The following is a 22,934-nucleotide window of genomic DNA, read 5'->3' on the forward strand; positions in this document are numbered from 1 at the left end:
GGGACGGACAATGCTGCGAACTTCATGAGCTCTCGGACGAGGCGTACCAGTGTTGTCTTCTCCAGCAGCAGAATACGCGCTCCTTAACGTCTCACGACGACGGTGCATAACCTCCAGCCGTGAAGACACAGGGACTGCACTGTCTGGTGGTGCCACCCCACGTGGGGTTGACACAGCAGGTTGGGCCAGAGGGGGATCTCTCTCGGCGCCTCGGGAGGAGAGCTAGCAGGTCGGGATACCAAATGGCCCGCAGCCATTTGGGTGCCACCAGAATAATTCTGAGATTTGGGGTGATCATCGCTTGGCTGATCACTCGGCGAATCAGACAGAATGGAGGAAAGGCTTACATGTTGAGGTTGTCCCACGGGTGCTGGAACGAGTCCTCTGCAGCGTCCCATGGGTCCGGCACGACAGAGCAGATGACCTGGAGTTTTCTGTTGTGCTGGGTGGCGAACAGGTCGATGACTGGATGCCCCCACAGGTTGAATAGCCTTTCCGTCACTTCCGAGTGAAGGTACCATTCGGTTCCTATCACCTGATTCTGGCAGCTAAGCTTGTCTGCCACGACATTCCTCTTGCCTGGAATGTACCTGGCTGACAGCTCTACCGAGTGAGCCACGGCCCACTCGTGCACCTGCATTGTCAACTGGTGGAGCGGGAGGGATACTAGACCCCTCTGCTTGCTGATGTATGCCACTACCGTGGTATTGTCGCTCATCAGTACCACAGTGTCCCATCACTCAGGCTCGGAACTCTTGGAGAGCCAGGAAGACTGCCTTGAGTTCCAGGGTATTGATGTGAAGGTGCTTGTTGTCTCGGTGCCACACTCCCGAAGTCAGCAACTCCTCCAGGTGTGTGTCCCATCCCCCGGTCGATGTGTCTGAGAACATCAGCATGTCCGGCAGGGGAGTATGCAGGGACACTCCTATCAAGAGGTTCCTGTCGTCCATCCACCAGCGGAGGTCCTCTCTCACCTCCCTGGAAAGAGGGATGAGAAAGGACTGGGGGTCTCGGGACTGGGACCAAAACTCCTTCAGTCACCACTGTAGAGACCGCAGGTGCAGACACCCATGAGGTACCAGCTTCTACAGCGATGACAGGGGACCGATGACGACATGCCACTGCCGGGCTGACTGTTCCTGTCGTGACAGGAACAGCTGTGCTGCCTGCCTGAACCTGCCGATAAGAGAATCCGAGGGAAAGACTTTCGCTGCTACCGTGTCTAGTGGCTATCAGCATGCTCAGGTACTTTATCCCCTGCTTGGGGGTTAAGATCTGACTTCTCAAGATTCACCATGATCCCAAGATCGTGGCAAAACTCAAGGAGTCGATCCCTGTCCTGAAGCAGCTGCGAGCGGTGAGCTAGCCAGGACGAGCCAGTCGTCAAGATACCTCAATAGATGTATCCCATACGAGTGGGCCCAAGCTGACACGAGAGAGAAGACTCTCGTGAATACCTGGGAAGCGGTCGAGAGCCTGAAGCAGAGTGCCCTGAATTGGAAGACCATCTCCCCAAGGATAAAGCGGAGGTACTTGGAGGTATTTGGAAATACGCATTCTTCAAGTCCACCGTAAGCATGAAGTCGTTCTCCCTGATGGAAGCAAGCACGGATCGCACCATTTCCATCGTGAACCGAGTCTGGCGAACGAACTGGTTCAGGGGAGAGAGGTCTAAGACTGGTCTCCATCCCCCTGTGGCTTTCTCTACGAGAAAGACATGGCTGTAAAAGCCTGGAGACTGGTCTGACATGACTTCCACAGCACCCTTGCTCAGCATGGCTTGCATTTCTTGCTGTAGTACGGAGTCCTTCGGAGTTCCTGACATATGTGCGGAGACGGATCGGAGTGTAGGTGAGGGGAGGCCGAGACTCGAAGGGTAGTAGATATCCCTCCGGAAGGACATCCACTGTCCAGGTCTCGGCTGTGTCGCTGCCATGTTGCCCAATGGCTTGACAGGCACACCCCCACCTTCTTCTTCTTCCCCTTGCCCCCTTCTCCGGACTGGAAAGCAGGCTGAAAGGGGTGGGAAGACCCACCCTTTCTAGAGGAAGAAGAAGGCTGGGTGTTTCTAAGGGATCCCTTCGAAGACTGGGACTTCTTAGGGGCCAAGGAAGAACTAGCCTGACCTGAGGGCCTGGCCGCAGTGGAACGCGAACACCCGGAGGTCTTGGCCACTGCCGGGTGGACAAGCCGGTCGCTGTCAGTGGCCCGGCACTTGTCCACTGCAGCGTCCACCAACTCTTTAGGGAAGAGAGAGGTGGAACCCAGCAGCGGTCTGTTCTGCAGGGTCATTGCCGACTCAGACCCCACGGACCTGGAGAAGCAAGAAAGAACGGCATCCCTTCACTTCAGGACCAGGTTAGCCCACAGGTTTGCCGTCTGGTGGGCGAGGTAGGAGATGGCCCTACCTCCAGACTGGCATAGTCTCCCAAAGGCAGAGTCCTCCCTGGGTATCATAGCGCCTGAGGAAGCAGCCACCTTGGATGCTGTGAAGGACCACAGATCCAGCCAGGAGACTGCCTGGAAGGCCACCATGGCAGTGGCTTCCAGGGTTGCAGCTTCTTGCTGAGAGAGGGAGATGCTCTCTGCAGTAAGTTGCTGCAACAAGAGACACGGATCTAGATGAACCAGGTCCGGGTCAACCTGCTTAGGCGGCAATGACCTCTCCGACAGTGCATAGAAACGCTTCTGGCGAGGCAGAGGAGGGGGAAGAAGCTTGTCCGAGCAGTTCGATCAGAGAGAATTGTCCTGCCCAGACACAAGCCTATTCACCTGATCGAGTACCCCCTCGGCAAGTGTGGACCACGGCAGCCCCACCGAAGCCTTGGGTTCCTTCTTGGGTCCCCAGTAGGATTTGAGGCGTGATGGATGATCTACAGATGAGGCTGTGGTCCCTTCCCTGAGGTCGTTGTGCTGACGAATCAGTGTAATTACCTCAGCAAACGTTCTCTGTATCTCGGGGGTGTCCGCATCATGGGGAAGAGGACCCTCGAGTCCTTCCGGAGTGCGGTCCTCCTGATCTACTCTCCCTGCAGGAGGGAGAACCTCGGCAGACGCCCGTGATCCTCCCTGCACCACGCGGGTGTAAGACCTGGTTGAACCAAGGACCGAGCCAGGCACGTACGTCCCCAAGGTAGAACTCTGGGGAGACAACTCGCCAAAGTTCTTCTTCCTGTTCGACTTGTGCCCCCTGGAAGGAGCCCAGGAGGTAGAGGGGACAGGTGAGGAGGATCGGGTGCTCCCACTTGCCTTGCTGGCAGAACCAACAGGGGCAGTGGGCCAGAAGCGGTCACCAACCCGCAGTGGTGATGGCTGGGGACTGGGAGGAGTTGAGCACGCGGCTGGCTGGCGCAAATTTGCACTGTCCTCTTGACGCGCCCCAGTCTTCTTCGGGGCCGAAACCTCTCAAGAAGACTGAGCAGGGGACCTCTTCTCTGCTTCTCCAGGTGTCTGGACCCAAGGGACCGGTGCACCTTCCCAGGAACCTGGCTTGGTACTAGCTGGCCCAGGGGTCAGTGCAGTGGTTCCCTGATCCGTGGATCGGGAAGACCCAGCGAGAGATCCTACTGCCTTCCCTGTGGAAGGAGGCAGTCCCTTAGAGGTCTTGGTGCGAGACTTCTTAGGTGAGGGGGGGGAGAGGCAGGCTTCTTCTTCCTTGGCTAGGAAGCCTCGGAAGGAGAAGAGGAAGAAGAGGCAGCAGACAACGACGACGACGAAGATGAAAGCGACGATGACGACACCTTCCTCGATCTCTTCTTCGACTTCTTCGCCACCTTCCTCAGGATCAAAGTCAAGTCCCCAAACCACAAAGGAGCAGCAGAAGGCTCAGGAGCAGCCAGGGGGGGCCACAGAAGCAGGCGTAACCAGGAGGGCCACAGAAGCAGGAACAACCAGGGGAGGCCACAGAAGCAGGCACAACCCGGGCAGCGAAAAATGGTGCTCGGGCCAGCAGCTACTGGGGCAGATACAGCAGCGCGGGAGCCAGGAGGGTCCAGGGACGAAGTCAGGGTTGGAGGCACAGGTGGCACATGGGGAGCCAGGCCGTGCCGAGTGTCAGGGAAGCAAGGAGCCGAAACCGTGGTCACAACGAGCATGGGTCAGCAGCAACAGGAGCAAGCATTGTCTTATAAGGCACCAACGGTGTCACCATGTGCGAGGGGCCAGGCAGGGACAACGGCGCCAGGAACCCAGGAGGCAGCAGCACGGAGTGGAATGTGGCCGGCGAGGCTGAAACCTGGGTGTTGAGGTGCGAGGCCACCGTCACAGGTAGCTTGCCGAAAGACAACACAGTGACAGTCGTGGTGGTGGAAGCGGTGGCTGTGTGGGTTGTCACTGGAGCGCCAGACAAGTGTGACACCAGACCCAGCAGCAGCCAGGCACATGTCAGATCGGGTACCTGGCCAACAGAAGACGCCTCCACCCCCAAACGTGAGGACATAGTTGGATCACAGAGGGAAGCCTCTACTCGCTCCGGGGGAAGAAATTTGCCCCCGGAGTGAAGAGAGGCTCCCCCGCAGCCTTCCACACCCAATGAAATGAATGAGGAAGGGGAGGGGGAGCCCTCACCCAAGGGAGAGGCAGCAAGAAGAGGAAGCTTGCTGGGAGGGAGAAACGACCATGACGGATCAGCCACCACAGGAGTCGTCGGGGGCGTGTTACCCTCGGACGGTTCCTTGGCGGGTTTCCTACGGTAGCGTCTCATCCCCTCAAACTTCCTCCATTGCTTGGGAGACCAGGAACAACACTCGCTACATGGCGAAACATGCGAACACACACATCCCCTGAAAGTGGGGTAAAGGGCATGTGGGTCCGTGTCAACGCTAGATCTAAAGGTATGACATTTCTTGCCTCCTACCCCAGGACACACATGCTGGGGATAGGAGGGCTTAAAGGACTTATCAACATTCATACTAGAAAAACAAAAGGAAATTTCCCACCGGGAAAAAGCTCAACAGTCAGGCAGAGAGCGAGAGAAACAACGTCCGCAGTCTACGACAGCCGAAAGCAAATTGGAATGTTTACATCCGGGCAGGTGGTACTCTCGCCTCCCAGATGGTAGTTAACTGCCTAACCACCTTGTTCGAAAGTTCAACAGCCGTTTCCAGCCTACGCTGAAAAGTAATTCCTAATGTAAAAGAACAACTCTGGAGCAAGGTGGTTAGGCAGTAACTATCACCAGGCAGGCGGGAATACCTGCCTGCCCAGATGTAAACATTCCAGTTTGCCTTTCGGTCCAGGTTCAGATTGAGGGGTGGCATGAGGTGGGCATAATATGTAATGTAAAGGACCTCAGGTTTGTATAGTTAGGAAAAATACAATTTACTTTAAAAAATTGTGATTTGTTCCGACACGATGTACAAACTGTTGGTCCTTCACGTTAGGAAGACTCACTGGTAGGAGGGAGGAATCTGAGTGAGTCTCCTGAACTGACTGGAGTTCTGCACACCTAGGCTGCTACTCCTGGTCGAAAGAGTGAGGAGTACCCGAACCTCTGGCATATTGATCAGAGTGTAGGAACTGCAAGATCAAATGTCAGAAATACTGGACCTTTTCACATGAGTGAGGAAACATGACTCATACGAAATAGGCTGGAAGAATCTTAGAGTCGGGGGCAGTAAGGAAAACCTGAGACAGGGTTTCCCTTATTGCCAGACTCTCCTTTCTCCCCTTGCTAGAGGAAGGAGCAGAATTGCTTCTATGGTTCTAGGAGAAAAATAGAACAGTGCTCGATGTGTAGTCTTACCACATCAGTGCCAGGTCCAGCACGTGTTGGTTCGAGTCCTATTGTCATCCTGAAGGAAGAGAAGTACAAGGACGGGGAAGGAGGAGAAAGACAGGCCAGTCACTCTCGGAATCCTCACTTCCAGAACCAACACCTTAGGTGAGATGCTACTCGTCCTCTTGAAGGAGCCAGGTAAGAAAACACAACTTGTTGAGCAGCCACCACAGGGCCAAGGAAAAAAGGTTCCAAGGGCCTGTGGGCAAGACTATTGGAAGATAAGAGTGTGGTCTAAGAGACCACGTCTTGCTTCCAGCCGGACAGAAACTTCTGGAATGCAAGGGATGGACCAAGCCATTGACTTTGTGAGCTCTCGGGTGGAAGGTACCTGTATTGTCATCGTCAGCTGCTGAGTATCTCCCTCGATCGCTTCATGAAGCCAGGAGGAAGATGTGTCCCTAGACACTTCTTCCTTGGGAGAGTACTGGTAAAAATGTCGATGACATCCAGGTTAGGAGTGTCGAGCCTTTTCGGAAAGTACCACAGCTCCCTAAAGGACAAAGTAACCAATGATCTGGATCATCGATACAAAGTCCAAGGAGGAGGGGAACAAGAAGGACTCGAACCCGGCAACAGATGCCGAAGGATTTGGAGTCCACCTACGACATCCAAGAAGGAGTCGAGGTATTGATCCCCTTCACCTGTTCTTCCATCTTCCACGCCAAGGCCGAAGCAAGATGAGAGATGGTCCTACAAGGGCACACCTCTATCTGATGACTCTCATAAGGGCGTGTGCTGCATGGGTCAGGAACCCTAAACGAGAGTCGCGTGCCACCCAGGGAACTGTTCCCTGGGACAGCAAGACCGAAGAAGCTTCTCATCCGTAGCTAAATCTTGACTGAGGAGAAGAGGGCTACTTCAGATAGAAGACTAGGTCGCAAGAGCCTACGCTCTTCACAAAAGAAAGGGAAAGAAGCAACCCTTGGTGGAGAAGACGAGGAAGTCCAGACTTGAAGAGCGACTCTGACCCGAGAAGGAGTTCCACAACGACACCCACCAGCGAAGATGGCTCCAGTCCCTGGGATTGTTCAGAGGACTTCAAGAGATATCCAGCTACAGCAGCTGCTGCTCGGTGAGAAAGCCTATGCTTGCAAGGGAAGCTGGAAGGTCTCCCAGTCCCGAACACACAGGGATGTACTGCCCGAAGAACCGCTTCTTGTGTAGCTGCTACAGGAGGTTGGGTTGAGCAGAATTCTTCTCAGTGCCTCGGCTATCAGGTTGGGCAAGAGGCAAAGTCTTCCGGCATTTGTCTGTAATTCGGGGTAAGCAATGCTTGAGAACCCCTAGCGAAACAGACAAATACAGAGGGAAAAATGTAGATATCAAGTTTCCCAGAAAGACAGCATGCCTCGCCGTAGCGGCCCTTGGTCTGGTATGAAGGAGCGAGAAAAAACTACCGACTTGTACAGGGAAGCAACAGAAAGATGGTAGGGATTTCTCATTCGAGCAGTCTCTTCGTGAATCTTCGAGTGAGCAGCACGTTCTGTCACGATCACTCAAACCCGAGGCCAAGCTCGCCTGCCAATACATCCCCACCAGGGATGCACCTGGCTAACTGAGATGTTGAGTGTGCTATAGAACACTTGAGTACCTGCAAATGTCAACAGATGAAACAGGAGAAAAAACGATTCCCTCTTGTTTGTCGACAAATGCCACTACTGTGGTTTGTTGTTCAACGAACCACTGAGTGTCGCAAAACTCATCCTGAATTCTTGGAAGGCCAGAAGGCTGCCTTGAGCCCAGGATGGTGATGAGAAGGTACTAATCATCTCAGTTCCACACCTTCAAGACAAAGTCTTACAGGGGTGCGCCTATTCCTCAATCGGTGAATCTGTAAGTAGATACATGATGTGAGGGGAATATGCAAGCATATTCGAAGGTTCCTTCAATCAAGCATTAGCCTAACTCCTTCCTCATACTTCGAAGAGGAAAGAAGGACGGAGGAATGGAAGCAGACTTCCATTCTCCGCCATGGGGAAACTTCTGCAAGATGACTTATACCAAGACAATTAGCTCTAGCTGGGCTGGCATTTCCCGAATCAGGAGCATGGGAAAGGAAATGGAATGGAAGTTTGATGAAAAGAATTACAGAGACCTAAGGGAAATAGATACTTTTCCTGAAGGAATCCATTCCCAGGTCTCGGCAATGTCGCTGCCAGCTCCAGAGACTTGATAAGTATCATTTCATCCAGGAATCTGCAGTAGGAGAACTTCTTCCTGGTCGATACTTCTTTCTCTCTTCCCTTCATCTCTCCTCCCTTATGGGAAAGAGGGTGGAAAGAGACAGTTATGCACACTTTCCTAGAAGGGAAGGAGAGGGCTATGTTCCGCAATCTTCTATTGAAGCTAGGACTTCTTAGGAGTTGAGGGGGGAGCTGGCTTGAACTCGAGTTCGAGTCGATATGAATAAGACCCCAAGGTCTTGGCCATTGTCCAAAGGACAAGGCAGTGCCCTGGTATGAACCTTGATTACCAAGGTATCTGGCAAATCTCTGCAAGAGAAAGGCAGAACCAAGTAAGGTTCATTCCTAAGGGTCGAGCCAACCCAGGACTTATGAAACCATAGATCCGAATTGGGACAAGTCCTTCTTCTTAGCACCAGAATTGCCCACACAACTGCAGTCGGCCAGACCCTCCGAGGCAAGAAGAATTCATACTCTGTACAGGCAGGGGAGAAGCTTGGTGTCTCGGCCTGAATGAACTCCTCTGAAGAAAAGAATTCATCTGGTCGAGAATGCTCTCGGAAGCAAGGACCGCAGCGGCCCCCGACACTCTCGGCCCCTCGGGAACTGCAAGGGTTGCGAGTGATGAAGATTATTCATTGGGGGAGTTGTGGTCCTGTCCAAAAAACGAGGGCGATCGCAACTTGAAGAGGAAGACCCTTGCTGCTTCCAAAGAGTGAAACTCATGTACCTCTCTCTTTGGAGGGAGCCTTGACAGATCCCACGAAACCCTCCTCGGCTACCTGTTGTACTACGAGACAATCGGGGGACCGACACCCAAAGCATGCCAGGAAGCCCTCTCTCTGTCCGTCTCGTACCTCTCGGAACAACCGAGAGGAAGAGAACAGGTGAGGAGAAAGAGTACCCGTACCTGTCCAGTCAGTAAGACCAACAGGAGAGGCGGACCATGAGTGATAATCAACTGAAGGAGATTACAGCCACATGGGGGAAGAAGAGCACTTGTGCCATGGCAAAGCGCTTTCCTGGGAAGAGCAAAAAGTTCATTGAACAGAGCCGAGAACCAGATTCGGAAAAACCTGAGTAGGGGCAAGAGGAGCCGCAATGGAGCTGATCACGCAAACGCAATCCCATTGGGTGGTATGCGATGAACAGGAGGCAGGCAGTGCGAGCCGAGCCAGTCTCGCAAACGCGACCAAGGTGCTGGGCAGAGTGAGCAAGCCGAGCCAGTCTTGCAAGCGCGACCAAGGGCTGGGCAGGCTGGACAAGCTGCTGAGCCAGTCTGCTAGCGGGACCAAACTCTGAGCCGAGGCCGAGCCTCGAGAACACAATCGGAACTGGACAGGGCGGAACTCATCTGCCGTGAACTATTGCTAGTTTCCCGAACTCTGAACTCCTTCGAGGCTGAGACCCCTTGAGAAGAAGGTTCAAAGGGGAATTCTGTCTGCTATCCTGGGTGCTCGAACCCTAAGGTTCAATACACAAGGATGAAACCCGGCCGAGCAACTGAAGCAGTTGGAGGGCAGTATCAAGACACCTGGGTGTCTCGGCACTTCTCTTGTCTTGTGCCTCTCATCAGGAGAGCGCTCGTGATTAATAGAATTTGAGCTACCCACAAGACTCCCAAAAATCGGGAGCGGCCGCTTTCAGTTTCCTAAGAGGTCGAAAGAGCCAGGTACAGAACCAGTCTTAGATGCAGACTTCCGAGACTGGCAACGAGCGCGCGGCCTACGGAGGCCATGCCCTGAATCACCAAACCCCACAGGAGAATGAGAATCGGCTCTCGCCCGAGGGCGGGAAGAGCCAACGAGAGAAACTTGTCTCCCGGAAGAGAGCAGTCCCTTAGAAGTCCCGCACAACTCCTGAAGGGAATCTCTTCCCTGCTTCTTCTGGTGTTCGAACCAACAGGATTGAGACAACAAGCTGGGAACCCGACCGAGCACTGGCAAGCACTCGGGGAGTGCTTGTGGTACTGGCAGGAAGAGCTGAGACACCTGGGTGCCTTGGCCCTTTCTCTTGCACTGCTCCTGAACTGGGCTGAGGAAAAATAATCTCCAGACCAGATCTGGATACTCGATATTCCATAGAATCTCAAGCAATCGGAGTGGCTCGCGAGCGAGCGCCCGAAGCAGCCCCCGTCTTTGAGGCGGAACCTCTAAGACTGTGAACAGGATCGCAAACCGAGGTCTGCGTGCCCGCAGCTCCCGAAACACGAAACCCAGGGCTATGCGAATCGGTTTCCTAACCTGAAGGTCGGGAAGAGCCAACGAGAGACCCACTGCCTCCTCGGAAGGAGGCAGTCCTAGACATCCAAGGGCATCAAGGGTAAAGAAGCAGCCTTCCTCTCCTTCGGCCAATGGAGGTCTGTCCAGATTCTGGGAACCCCTTGGACCTCGGGAGAGGAAGGGAAGAGGTAGCAGAAGACGAAATCGAAGATAAGTTGAAGAAGACGGTGGCTACTTCCACAGGGCGACTTCCTTCACCTTCACTCTGACATCTACATGACGGTGGACATGAAACATCGTAACCTCCAGGGCAGCTAGGCAGGAACACAACAGAAGCAGCCCAGGACACCACCACCAGCAGAAGGAGCAGACTCAATCACGACAGCTGATGCAGGAGCTATGGCGGCGGTTCAGAAGGCAGGAGCTACCGCAACGGCCAGGAACACCACCTCAACAGGCGACTTCCTTCACCTTCACTCTGACAACTTCTACAGGATGGCAGAAATCGTAACCTCCAGGGCAGCTAGCAGGAACACAACAGGACCACCAGGAGAAGCAGCAGGCATGATCAGGACAGCCGATGCAGGAGCTATGGCAGCGGTTTGGAAGGCAAGAGCTACCGCAATGGCCAGGAACGTTGCTTCCACAGGGCGACTTCCTTCACCTTCACTCTGACAACTTCTACAGGATGGCAGAAATCGTAACCTCCAGGGCAGCTAGGCAGGAACACAACAGAAGCGACCACCAGGAGAAGCAGCAGGCATGATCAGGACAGCCGATGCAGGAGCTATGGCAGCGGTTTGGAAGGCAAGAGCTACCGCAATGGCCAGGAACGTTGCTTCCACAGGGCGACTTCCTTCACCTTCACTCTGACAACTTCTACAGGATGGCGGACATCGTAACCTCCAGGGCAGCTAGGCAGGAACACAACAGAAGCGGCCCCAGACACGACCACCAGGAGAAGCAGCAGGCACGATCAGGACAGCTGATGCAGGAGCTACGGAAGCGGTTCGGAAGGCAGGAGCTACAGCAACGGCCAGGAACATCATATGAAAGTCTCCAGCAGCGGCATGAACAATCAGGGCGGCTGCTGCAGGAGACCAGGAAGAGCTGCCCAGAGACTGTCGTTGAGTTAACAGGAGCATAACACAGGAAAACAGCAGGAGCAGATGGACCACAGATATGCCAGAGGCAGTGCCACGGCATACATGAAGGCCAGCAATGACAGCAATCAATCCACATCAGCGGGAACAGAATCGGAATGATCCTGACGTGGAACTGTCATTCCCACCAGGTACTGGGGTCAGTCCCAAAGCAACAATGAATGAACATCGGGACTCCATCATGCAAGTTATCCCCTGAGATATCCAGCCAACTACTGCTGTGTCTGTGATGCTCACTGTCAACCTGCAAGAAAAGGCAAAGATGATTAGTAGAGGGAGGCTCCTCTCGCTACGAGGGGAACTGCCCTACTTAGCGGGAGGAGGCCCCTAGAAGAGGTCGCCCGACTGCCCACCCCCCCACCTCCGCGCGGTCTTCGCCTGACGAGTGAGCGAAGAGGGCGAAGGAGAGATAAGGAAGAATCTACAGGGAGAGAGAAGGACGGAGGGGAGGCCACCAAGGGTGCTGTGGAAGTGGCTTACTGAGGACGCCCGCAACCTCTCCCTCACTGCAACTCCAAGTGCAGGCAGCGAAAATAACACTCATCACAAGTAGGAAGGAAGTAGTTATGCCCCTTGTACATGGAGGGCAGGAGCCCAGGATGGGAAGCGAATTCTTACGTCCCAATCAATGTAGGGGAGCGAAGATATTACGTCCCAATCTAATACCTCCAAATGTACAGGGGAACGCCTTCAGTATCTACATAAAGGGGTGCTGGAAGAGAAGCATTACCACTCAGTTATGTTTCTCTAAATAAGCCCTTGGCCGTCAAACCCAAGACAGCGCAGGGAACGATGGCTTATGCAAGGTTATCACAAATCGTGGGTTTGTAATAATATCAAACACACGTCATATACACACAAAATACAGAAATATCCCACCGGGAAAATAAGAGCTTAACGACAATCGGGCAGAAAGATCCGAAACCACGTCTGCAAAGCATGATGGCTGAAAGCAAATTGGAATGTTTACATGGGGGCAGGTGGGTATTCCTGCCTACCTGGTGGTAGGTACTGCCTAACCACCTTGCTCAAGAGTTTAACGGCCGTTTCCAGCCTACGCTGAAAGTAATTCCTAATGTACAGTAAAGGACCAACAGTTTGTATATCGAGTCGCAACAAATGTTGTTTTATCGTGCTGATTACAACTAAAATCTTGAGTAATAACTCTGAACATTACATATACGAGGGTAAGTCAAAAAGTTCCAGGAAAAATTCAATATACTCTTTATTTAAGGAAATTCAAACATCATTTTTCTACATATCTGCCATCTAACTCTATACAAAAATCAAATGCGCTGTTTCCACCCTGCAACCCTTCTTTGTAGAAATTTGGGGCCTTTCTATTAAACCATGTTGAAACTGCATGTTTAGCAGCATCCAAAGATTCAAACCTTTGGACTCCTCTTAAGTGTTCCTTGAGTTTTGGGAACAGGAAAAAGATCTGAAGGAGCAAGATCAGGACTATAAGGAGGATGTGGAAGAGTTTCCCACCTAAATTTTGTCATCTTCTTCTCTTTTGGACCCTAAAATGTGCTGGAACCTCCAGTTATCATGATGGAACAAAATTCTGCCCAGGTGCAACTTTTCAGAAGAAGCAGCAGCCAATGCAGTCTTCAGTTTTTGCAAAACACCTTTGTAGCAGTTCCGGTGATTGTTTTTTTGTCCTTCACCTCAATCAAAATCACTTTTGGCAGTCCCAAAACACTGTTGCCATAACCTTCTGGGCAGATCTCGCCACTTTGAACTTCACTGGTGCAGCTGGCACCTCTTGGTAACCATTGCTTTGATTGAATTTTACTTTCTGGGTCAGGAACATTGATGGATCACCAGTTTCATCTCCAGTAACAATCCGCAGCAGGAGACCAAAAACTCTGATTCATTTGATTCAATCTTAAGACAAAACTGCAAGAGAAAGTTCAGCTTTTGATGCAGTTGGTCTTCAAAGGCCAAAATGACAGCTTTCAAACCCAACGTGCTGAACAGTTTACTCAAACCAAGATTTTCATTTAAAATTGAAAATGTGGTCAACCATGGGAGATCCCAGTTTCATTAGCTATCATATCAGATAGTAATCCAGCCAACTCTTCATCCACTAGATTCTGCAACCAAAAAACCACAAAGATCTTTCATTTTTCCTCTCAGTCGATGGTCTTCCCTCTCTTGACAGGTTGTCTTTGAAAGGTCCTCCCCACCATCCTTAAATCGGTCTTAGATCCAATCATAAACAACTGATTTAGATGGAGAAGAATCTCCATAAACTTGTTGCAGAAGCTTCAATAATGGCCCTGGTTTCCAATCAAGCTTGGGCAGGGACATCTCAAAATTTTTATTTTCCATGGGTTCAAGAAGTTATGCCTCTGAAGCAGATGTTAACACCACGGTAGCAAGAGGATGACTGAGGTAATAAGTCTAACAAAGATCACTACATCACAGATAATTGTTTACTATTTGGGTTGTTTCATTCTAAATAAATCCATCATTCAACAATTTTTCCTGGAACTTTTTGACACCCCTCGTATATGCAATTAGTGTCAGCACACCGTTAAATGAGCGCTGGGATGGAAGTGTCCAATCGCCACTCAATTTTGTCTCATCATTTGAGAAGACGCCTTATTGGATTCCAAAGTGCCTTCAACACCAACACCTACAGTATTTTACGAAGACTTCACCTGCCTCTTTTAGTTTGTGTGGCAGTTTCCTGCAGCTCATTTCGTCAATGAAGCTTCAGTCTTTTGAAAGATTTAATTTCTCTGTTATTTCTCAATTAAATATTGAGTGAAAAGTGGAAATTCTGCCGCCCACGTGTCGTGTCCCAACCCTGATCATTTACCCTAGGTGCCGATGGAGGGGTCATGACAGCCTACTTTGGGGGTTCCAAGGGATGCAGAGCCTCTATACCAGGTAACTGCATCCTTTCTCCTAACCTACCCTCACAAGCCGTGCCTCCACGAGGTTAGGTTAGATAACGGTAGGTCTGGTCAGGTCATATTGCCCCTCCAGTGCGTGGCCCATCACAGTTAGCTTAATTAACCCTTAAGGGCATCAGAGACAAACTCAGGGAGGCTGCGAGCACTCTACATGGAGGGGTCAGGTGGTCAGACCTAGGCTACCCCTTAAGCTAACTGTAGTAGGTCATTCAGAAGTAATATGACCTCATCACACCTACCTTTACCTGGCCGGGATCCCCACCCCCCCAAAATCATTTCCTCTCAATCTGCAGAGGCCTCGTCTAGGCTACTCCCTTTCCCTTGGGGCAAATACAGTGAGAGGTCGGGCTGTAAAAAGCTAAGCATTCCTGTAGTGACCAACCTGCTATGGCCTCATGGCTTCAAGTAAATCCTTCAAGATCATCATTAAATTTTGACCTCCCAATGGGAGCCTGGAGTCATGCTTACCTTTAGCACGAATTTTCTGCCTCGCCTGCGAGGACATTCTTCCAGACACCTTCTGGCCTTTACGGGTCGCCTCTTTCTCTCACGAGTCACGATGACCTTATCAAATTGTCACTCGAATAATTGGGTAGTCTGGCGTAGGGTATACAGCACAATTTACTACCTTTGTTCTACCCAAAAGGCAACAACGAACGTCGTTTACTTTTCGTTTCCCGCCACGTAGTTGTAGTAGTAGTGGGCGGATTTCTCCTTTGAAATGGCTCCCTTGCTCGTTTTATTCGTCCTTTGTTTGTGTTTGTTTAAGTTTTTAGTCTCGTCACTTTGTTTGGTCTTATGTACAGCCCTCCACAGGGATAATTCCCTCTCTGGGAATTACATTTTCAAAATAAGGCGCTTCTTACATTATTTTATAAAATTGTCTTTCAGTGTTTTTTTGTCAGTATCGTAGCTCCCGCAGAAAAGGAGTCTTTAGTTCCTTTTTAAACTTGCATTCTTCTTGTATATTCTTCAATTCAGGCTGTATTTTGTTGTATAATCTAGGTTCAAGTAGCCTATAGCCTATGCTTCACTTGCATGTCTGATTACAATGTTCATTTCGGGTCTAAAGAAACTTAAACAGTTTCCCAGATATGTTGGTTCACATTTAAGTGCTTTAAAGACTGTAAGTAGTATTTTATATTCTTTTCTAGATTTTACTGGGACCCAACGTAGTTAAATTAGTATTGGGGTTATTCTGTCACGGGAACATAGTCCTTTTATTAATCTGGCGGCTCTATTTTGTACTCCTTGCAATTTTCTTCGTAGGTAGTTAGGGAGACTGTAGTAGGCTATAAAACGTTGCAGTAGTCAAAGCTTCGAAAGTATTTGGTTGCAAATTGCTGTTTTCAGAGTATCTTCGTTTAGGTATTTTCTAATTAATGCAATGTTTCTAATATGATAGTTACAGGTTTTTGTAATATGCAATACATGGTTCTTCATCGATAATTTATTATCAATAAATACTCCTAAGTTCCTCACTGCTGTCAGATCCAAATACTATACACTCAGTTTTGTCTGCATTAACCTTTAATTTCTTCGCCGACATCCATTTTTTGATATCTTTCATTATTGCATCAATTTTACTAATGGTGTCTTCTACCGTTTCGACAGAAAAATAGAACTGAGTATCATCAGCATACAGTTTATACTTAACCTTGTGCTTATTTAGAATTCTAGATAATTCAATTGTGTAAATGCCAAATAGCAGTGGACCCAGAACGCTGCTTTGGGGCACTCCTTTTGTTAGGCCCTTTTTTCTTATTTCACATTTGATATAACCACTGTAACCTTACTATTTTCTAAGTATCGAAAAGGAAGTTCACAAACAAACATGGAAAACCCTTGAAACAACTCAGCATTATACCTGATGATCAGTCAGCATACAGAAAAAAACTCAAAAGAAATTATAGCAAATGGAAAATGTGGCAACTGGTTATGCTTGGCCTAAGTGTACGTCACCTTCGATGCCTACTGCTCTCAGGTCTTCAAGCAGTAGATTGTGGTCAACTCTGTCAAACGCTGCACTTAGGCCAAACATAACCAGGTTGCCACATTTTCCATTTGCTATAATTTCTTTTGAGTGTTTTTTTCTGTATGCTGACTGATCATTAGGTATAATGTTGAGTTGTTTCAAGGGTTTCCATGTTTGTTTGTGAACTTCCTTTTCGATATAGGTCCATAGAAGCTTAGATTTTCATTATCACCTTTTCCTTTATAGGCTGGCTTTATACAAGCAAGCTTTTCACTATTTGGGAAAGATGCCTGTGGTGACAATATCAAAATATAGTTCCAGCAACTGATCAAAGTTTTTTCCCTCTTTTATATCACTTATGGGAAACGGGCCATTTTCACAATAGATTTTTTTTTTTACTTTTCTCATCGTTTTGTCAAAGTCATTCATGTTCAGTTCTTTAAACTTACTGAATTTGCTATTTCTCATTGTGATCACCGGGAGATCAGGAGGGATCTCCTTATCTAAACTATGACAGATTCTTTCAATTTTTTCTTCAAAGCAGTTCACAAAGCTATCAGCCAGGTTTTTGTAGCCACTGGTTACATCAGGTAGAACTTTTTCTTTCTTGAGTTCCAATATTCCGGCTAAATTGTCATGGATTTTGGGGGGATTTTTCTCTACACTAAACATTGTATTGTAACATATATTTTTCTTGGTTTTCATAATCAAATCGTTCAGATGAATTCTAGCTGTTTTATACAGTGACCAATTTTCACTATTTCTTGATTCTTTCGATCTTTTCCATTGATCTTCCATTTTTCTTTTCTTGTTCTTAGCTTCACGTAATTCACTGTTAAACCATATGGCATTTCTTTAAGTATTATTTACCTTGTTACTTCTGGACATTATCGTTGTAGCTTGACACCAATAAACTTTTGCTACAGAATGTAAAACAGCTTACACATACTTGGTTGCCTATCAAGATATGCCTCAAATTACACCTGCACTCCTTTAAGAGGTGCAAAAGAATGAGCAGTAGGAAAGGTACTGCTACTTTATTCATGTAGTTGTTGTTTCAGATTTAGCTGGCCTTGTGCCAGCACGGGCTCTTGCTCCTAGAGCAGGCCGTAAAACTTTATTCAGAACGCAGGCCGCTTATAAAGCGCCGTGCGGACGTCACACAGAGGAATACAATAGAATTTCGGTGACCTGAGGTCAATTACTCTTGGCAATAATAATTACAATGGATAAATACAAGTAATGTAACAATTGAGCTGACAAGGATCGACATAACAACATTCTAACACATGTACAAAAGAAGCAGATACAAATGAATTAGTAATAGATACAAATTTATATAGGAAAATATGGCTGATTCTGCTTGACCCGATCCTATAGGAGCGGTAGCCTATCGAAGAAAACGGGTCGTTGATCATAGAAGACTCGCTCAGCGGGGACTTTACACTCCTGGCTTGTTTCTCTTATTTTCTTTATGCTCTCAACAATAAATTCGTCAGCTTTAAAGTTGGTTTTGTTTCTGTAAGTGATATTTTTTTCAGTGTATAACCTTTCCAGACATTTATACGAAAAGTAACTAGTTTACGTAGGCCTAAGTAATGGAGATATCACGCATTCAGGCTCAACTTGTGTGTCACTCACAATCTCGTTGTTTTTGTTTGTATCACTATAGTACATTCACATCAGCCGTGCATTTGGTGCCTAAGGCCGTCCCTTATGACGCTCCTGATTGGCTAGTGGTCAGCCAATCACAGCACTGGAAAATGGCCAGCCTGCAGTCTCTCTCAAAGCTCCAGACAGTGAACATCTCTGCTCCGACACCTGAAGAACATCTTTCAAAAGTTATAACTTTCATTACACCTCAGTTTTACCCAAAGAATAGTAGTGTTTCCCAATTTCATCACTAAACATGTCAAGCCAATGGTTGAAGGATTATACTGATATATGAATTATTTACTTCAATAAACTTAATGGTAAGATATTTGACAGTGAAATAAACAAGAAATTTTTAATGATAAAATGTATTCTTTCATTCCTTACATGGCATCACAGTGTATTCATCATTTATCGTCTTGTGTCTCATAAAATTTCGTAGCTTAAATGTCATGGATGGCAACTACCTAAAAAGTATGGTTAAGGACTTATATCAATCAATATGAAAATAACAAGCAAGCGATTAAGAATATTAAAATGTGCGGGGATGCACGCAGACTATAGCATATATCCCGGGCAACCAGCCAGCTCTTTACACATTCCTTAGGCCTACTTCTAGAGGAATCTCTTGCTTTCGCTTGTTATTTGGTGCCACACTTGAATGACGCTTGTATGTCAGATCTTGCATTCAGGTTCAATAAACGAGCCTAGGATTATGTAATGACTCGTCCATGGCCGTCTGCAATCAGCTACACTTCTAATATTGTGAGCCTGTAAAGTCACCACATCGACGTCAGCTGAATCCTTCAGAGGCGTCATTAATTAAGTATCTGCTGAGCAAGTTTTCTTTGGTGACTTCCCACTTTCTTCGCCACACAATTCGTTACGCCTAACGTGCCAGGTCATGCATTTTTCTGCCATTTAAACTTTATATGTATTTGTTCAACTGTCATAAACTATGTATCGTATGTTTCTTTATTCGCAGGCATCAAGATTGTATCCATATTGGAATTCTGTATGTTTTTGTATTGTAAATTGTACTTGTTCGCTGTATATTATTGTTAATTGTTTTTGACCTCAGGTCACACCCAATGTCATTGTCTTCCGTGGTTCGGCGCCAGTCAGCCGCTATATAAACTGCCTGAATCTGTAATAAACCAGCAGTAACTTTTACCTGCTTGTTTCTTTTGCACCTCTTACAGTGGTGACCTCCCGGAGTATCCCGGAACCATTAGCGGACCGACACGGCGACTCAGTCTCGGCTCCAGGAACTCTCCAACGCTCTTAGTGGACTAAACACGGCGCTGTAACCAGCGTTTGAGCGTGCTGACTCTCGTCTGCAAAATCACCAGCGTCACTAACGGACTCACACAGTGCATGACGCGTTATGACGCGAGTACCCCACTCCAGTAAGAGGGCAAAGAGCGAGCATGGACGCGGACATCCCCTCCTTCCTGCAGTTAACCGCGGACCTCGCGGACTCAGAGGTCTACCTTCCTCCCATCTCACCCATGCCCGTCCCCGCACCGAGGCCCTCCCGCACCTCCACACCCAGGCCAGCACCCCGAACACTCCATGGCCCGGCAACACAGTTGCGGGCCGCCCTGTCCATAAAGTTGCCACCTTTCATACAGGGGAACCCAACGATGTGGCTGCATAGGGTCGAGAGCCACTTCAGGGTGGTGCACCTGACAGACGAAATTCTGCAGGCTGACACGGTCCTTAACGCCCTCCCGGAGGAGGTATACAGAAAACTTGTCTTGCGGGTGCCCGACACACACCCCCTCACATACAACGTTGCGAAGAAGGTCCTCCTCGAAACGTGCTCCCTACCTATTGCCGAGCGGGCCACCTGTGCTATCGACCTCGCCGTCAACCCACAGCATGACCTCAACGCAAGAGACGCATGGAGCATGGTCGAGGACCTCCTTTCACTACCAGACTTCGACGGCAGGAAAAAGCGGCAGGAAAAAGCGGCAGGAAGTAAGCCTGTCGCGGGAGATCTACCTTCGCCAGCTCCTCCCAGAGGTCCGCACCCAGATTCCTCACCCCTACACCATGCCTCTCGACGACCTCATCGAAATGGCGCAGCACCTCACGGACAGCGTGAAGGCCACACAGCAGCTAAAAGCGCCCACACAGTCAGTCAGCTCCGTCCAGCAGGAAGAAGAAACGGAGCAGGGCGTCAACGTCGTCGCCAGGAGACGTCCACCGCCCCACAACAGATGGAGTTCCCTGGGCCTCTGTTGCTACCACAAGTGGTTCGGCAAAGACGCCCGAAACTGCCTCCTGCCCTGCTCGTTCGCCCGTTCAAAAAATGGGGGTCGCCGGCCAGCAGGACAAACTGCCATGGCAACCGAAAAACCCAGGGGCCCAGAACCAGTAGGCTTTGTTTGTCTGGACACCGTCTCTGGCAGGATGATGCTGGTCGACACAGGGGCCTTTAGATCGATCTTCCCAGCATCCAGGGAGGACCGCAACCAGAAACCAGACCCGGCCGCCTTCCTGACGGCTGCCAACGGATCCCCCATCCTCTCCTACGGCACCATCCTCGGCCAGAATTACTCCTGGGACTTCATCGTCGTGGACGTAGGGACCCCGCTCCGGGGGGCTGACTTCCTTGCGCACTTGGGCCTGCTAGTTGACGTGGGGCGTAAGCGCCTCCTCGACACTGACTCCTGCCGGTCTCTCCCGATAACAGCGGGACCCAAGGCACCCACCATCAGCTCCGTCGCCCCCCACCAGTACGCACACCTGCTGACGGAGTTCCCTGAAGTATTCAAGCCCGAACTCCGCCAAGTCCCCGGGGCTCCAGCCAAACATGGCATATACCATCACATAACAACTAAAGGCCCCCCAACACATGCGAAGTTCCGAAGACTTCCCCCACAGCACCTTCAGGAGGCGAAGAGGGCATTCACAGAGATGGAGCGTGTTGGGATTTTCTTCGACTTTTATTATTTTTGTTCTGATTAGTGCCCTGATGTTATGGGCCGATGACAAGGCCTTGAGGAGGCGCACTCTCTAAAACTATCTGGGTGGGATTCAATAAAATTTGGTCAACAAATTACAGTTTTATTACAAAAAATAAACATTTAAACCCATTAACAATACTGAATCATGAATGAAAGAGCATCACGGGCGGCTAAGCCAATGTGCATCAAGAACCAACACTGATTAATCGTTAATAGCAAATTTCCACTGCACACGCAGTTTCTTAATCCAATTCAAGGAACCTGCAAGCTCTCTGGGCTTTGTTACTTGGTAGCCCTTAGGGTCTTTGATATCACGTGCTTGAAGACACTAAGTCCACGACTGGACGAAAAAACACAACAAATCGAGAACTATTTACTCTAAACTACAATTAAATGACATTCTTACACTTGCAGCTTTCGTTTGCTGCGCAAATCAAGTTCCTCATCGTAAGGATGACACATCTATACATGGATAAAGATAACTCACAGTTACTACGGAATTCGACCTGGTATGGCGATGGCTGCCAGAGAATCGAGAGAGAGACACTAAAACATCACGGTACTTACAACGTTCAGGACTAGGGCAGGAATGAGGCGTCGCTTCGCCCTACTTCAAAGGAAACTTACGCTTTCCCGCGTAAACTACAGAATCCTTGTAATTCAGGCGGGAATCATCGGTTATTTAGGCATTACAGAGATCAATGAATCTACTTTACATGTGAACAGGAAGAATGACAGTTAAGTTATCATCTGGGATCAATGAATTGACTCGAAGTTCTGGCTGAAGGCCGTAATCTGCAAATTCTTGAATGGCTACGGAGTTCTTGGCTCCAAATCTCTACATAGACAATTTAGCTCGTACTAGGGAATAGCAAATCATATTCATTAATGAAAATTCATAGTGTCTTCATTACTATAAGACGCGCTCCTTCCCCTCCAGGCATTTAAGAATTGCTTCTTAACTTTGTCGCGTATTGGACAACTTTTTTGCACAATGAACTGCCCAGTGAGATCCCTCAGTCTTGCCCCAATTTAACACAACACTTGTGAAGTTAAATGGCAGGGACTTCGAATGATCAGTTCGAAATTCCCGACATACTCCACACCCGAAGTATGGGGCGTTGAAATGCTGGACAATTCAGGAAAGACTGAGCTGGAAAAACTCTCTACATGACATGGCAAAAAAAAAAAACATCATGGCAAAAAAATCAATAATATCACACCTGGGTAATCAATGTCACACATATACAAAATATCAATGGCAGATATATACATATAAATGTACCCATTCACATAAGGTAGACATGAATCAGCATAGAAACTCATCAGGCAATGAGCCTGCAATAACATCAAAAGCATAAATGGAAATCACAATCAAGGAAACATGAATATACACTCTCATAAGGCCATCTGCCTTTAACCTTCTTCATGCAACACGCATGTTATTCTTGGCGACACGTCTTCAATAACAACTCTAGAATGTGTGCAACAAGCATAACCAGTTCGATAGGCCATTCGCCTTTAAGGAAACAGATTACACTGAATCAGTATGTACTCTTTCATGGGACACATGCCCTCAAAACTCTTTCACTTCTCTTATAAGAAGTACTCATTACTCATATACATTTTGGTAATTTACCTTGAGGGTGGGGGCTATCTCCGCACAACGCTCGACTTGTTTGCGCAAGAGGGGGCTCCCACTACCTTACGCTGACCCGACTCACTTCCATCCTCTGAGGATTCAACTCACCTACACTTACTTGGGTCCACCCTCCCTGCCTACTAGAATAAGGTACCTTCCCGTTTTCTTTCTTTTGTTTCTAGCCATAACTTACATATAGTCGCTTTCCATTAAGCGCTTCATTAACCTGTGGCTTGACCCCGACAGTTCGCTGCTTAGCAGCAGCCTTTCTCAAAGGGCGTGCGGAACGTCTTTGTCCGCCTAACTGAACGTCAACGTCACTATCACTCAATACCTCAGTATCATTCACTTCAGCACTCTCACTTACCGCATTGGTATCACTCGAATCGTTACAACATCGTCAGTGTCTTCTACG

At 48.8% G+C, this 22,934-nt stretch overlaps 1 protein-coding gene across 1 annotated transcript in view; it reads right to left on the bottom strand.

Annotated features, from left to right (window-relative positions):
- LOC136849652 (uncharacterized) overlaps positions 1-14,984 on the bottom strand; it is a 759,811-nt gene extending 744,827 nt beyond the window's left edge. Inside the window, exon 1 of the mRNA XM_067122953.1 lies at positions 14,743-14,984. Within this exon, the coding sequence (XP_066979054.1) occupies positions 14,743-14,779 (37 nt within the window). The 5' untranslated portion in view covers positions 14,780-14,984. The remainder of the gene's footprint in view (positions 1-14,742) is intronic.
- Positions 14,985-22,934: the final 7,950 nt, after the last annotated feature.

This window comes from Macrobrachium rosenbergii, chromosome 21 (assembly GCF_040412425.1).
Source record: "Macrobrachium rosenbergii isolate ZJJX-2024 chromosome 21, ASM4041242v1, whole genome shotgun sequence".
Lineage (NCBI taxonomy): Eukaryota > Metazoa > Arthropoda > Malacostraca > Decapoda > Palaemonidae > Macrobrachium > Macrobrachium rosenbergii.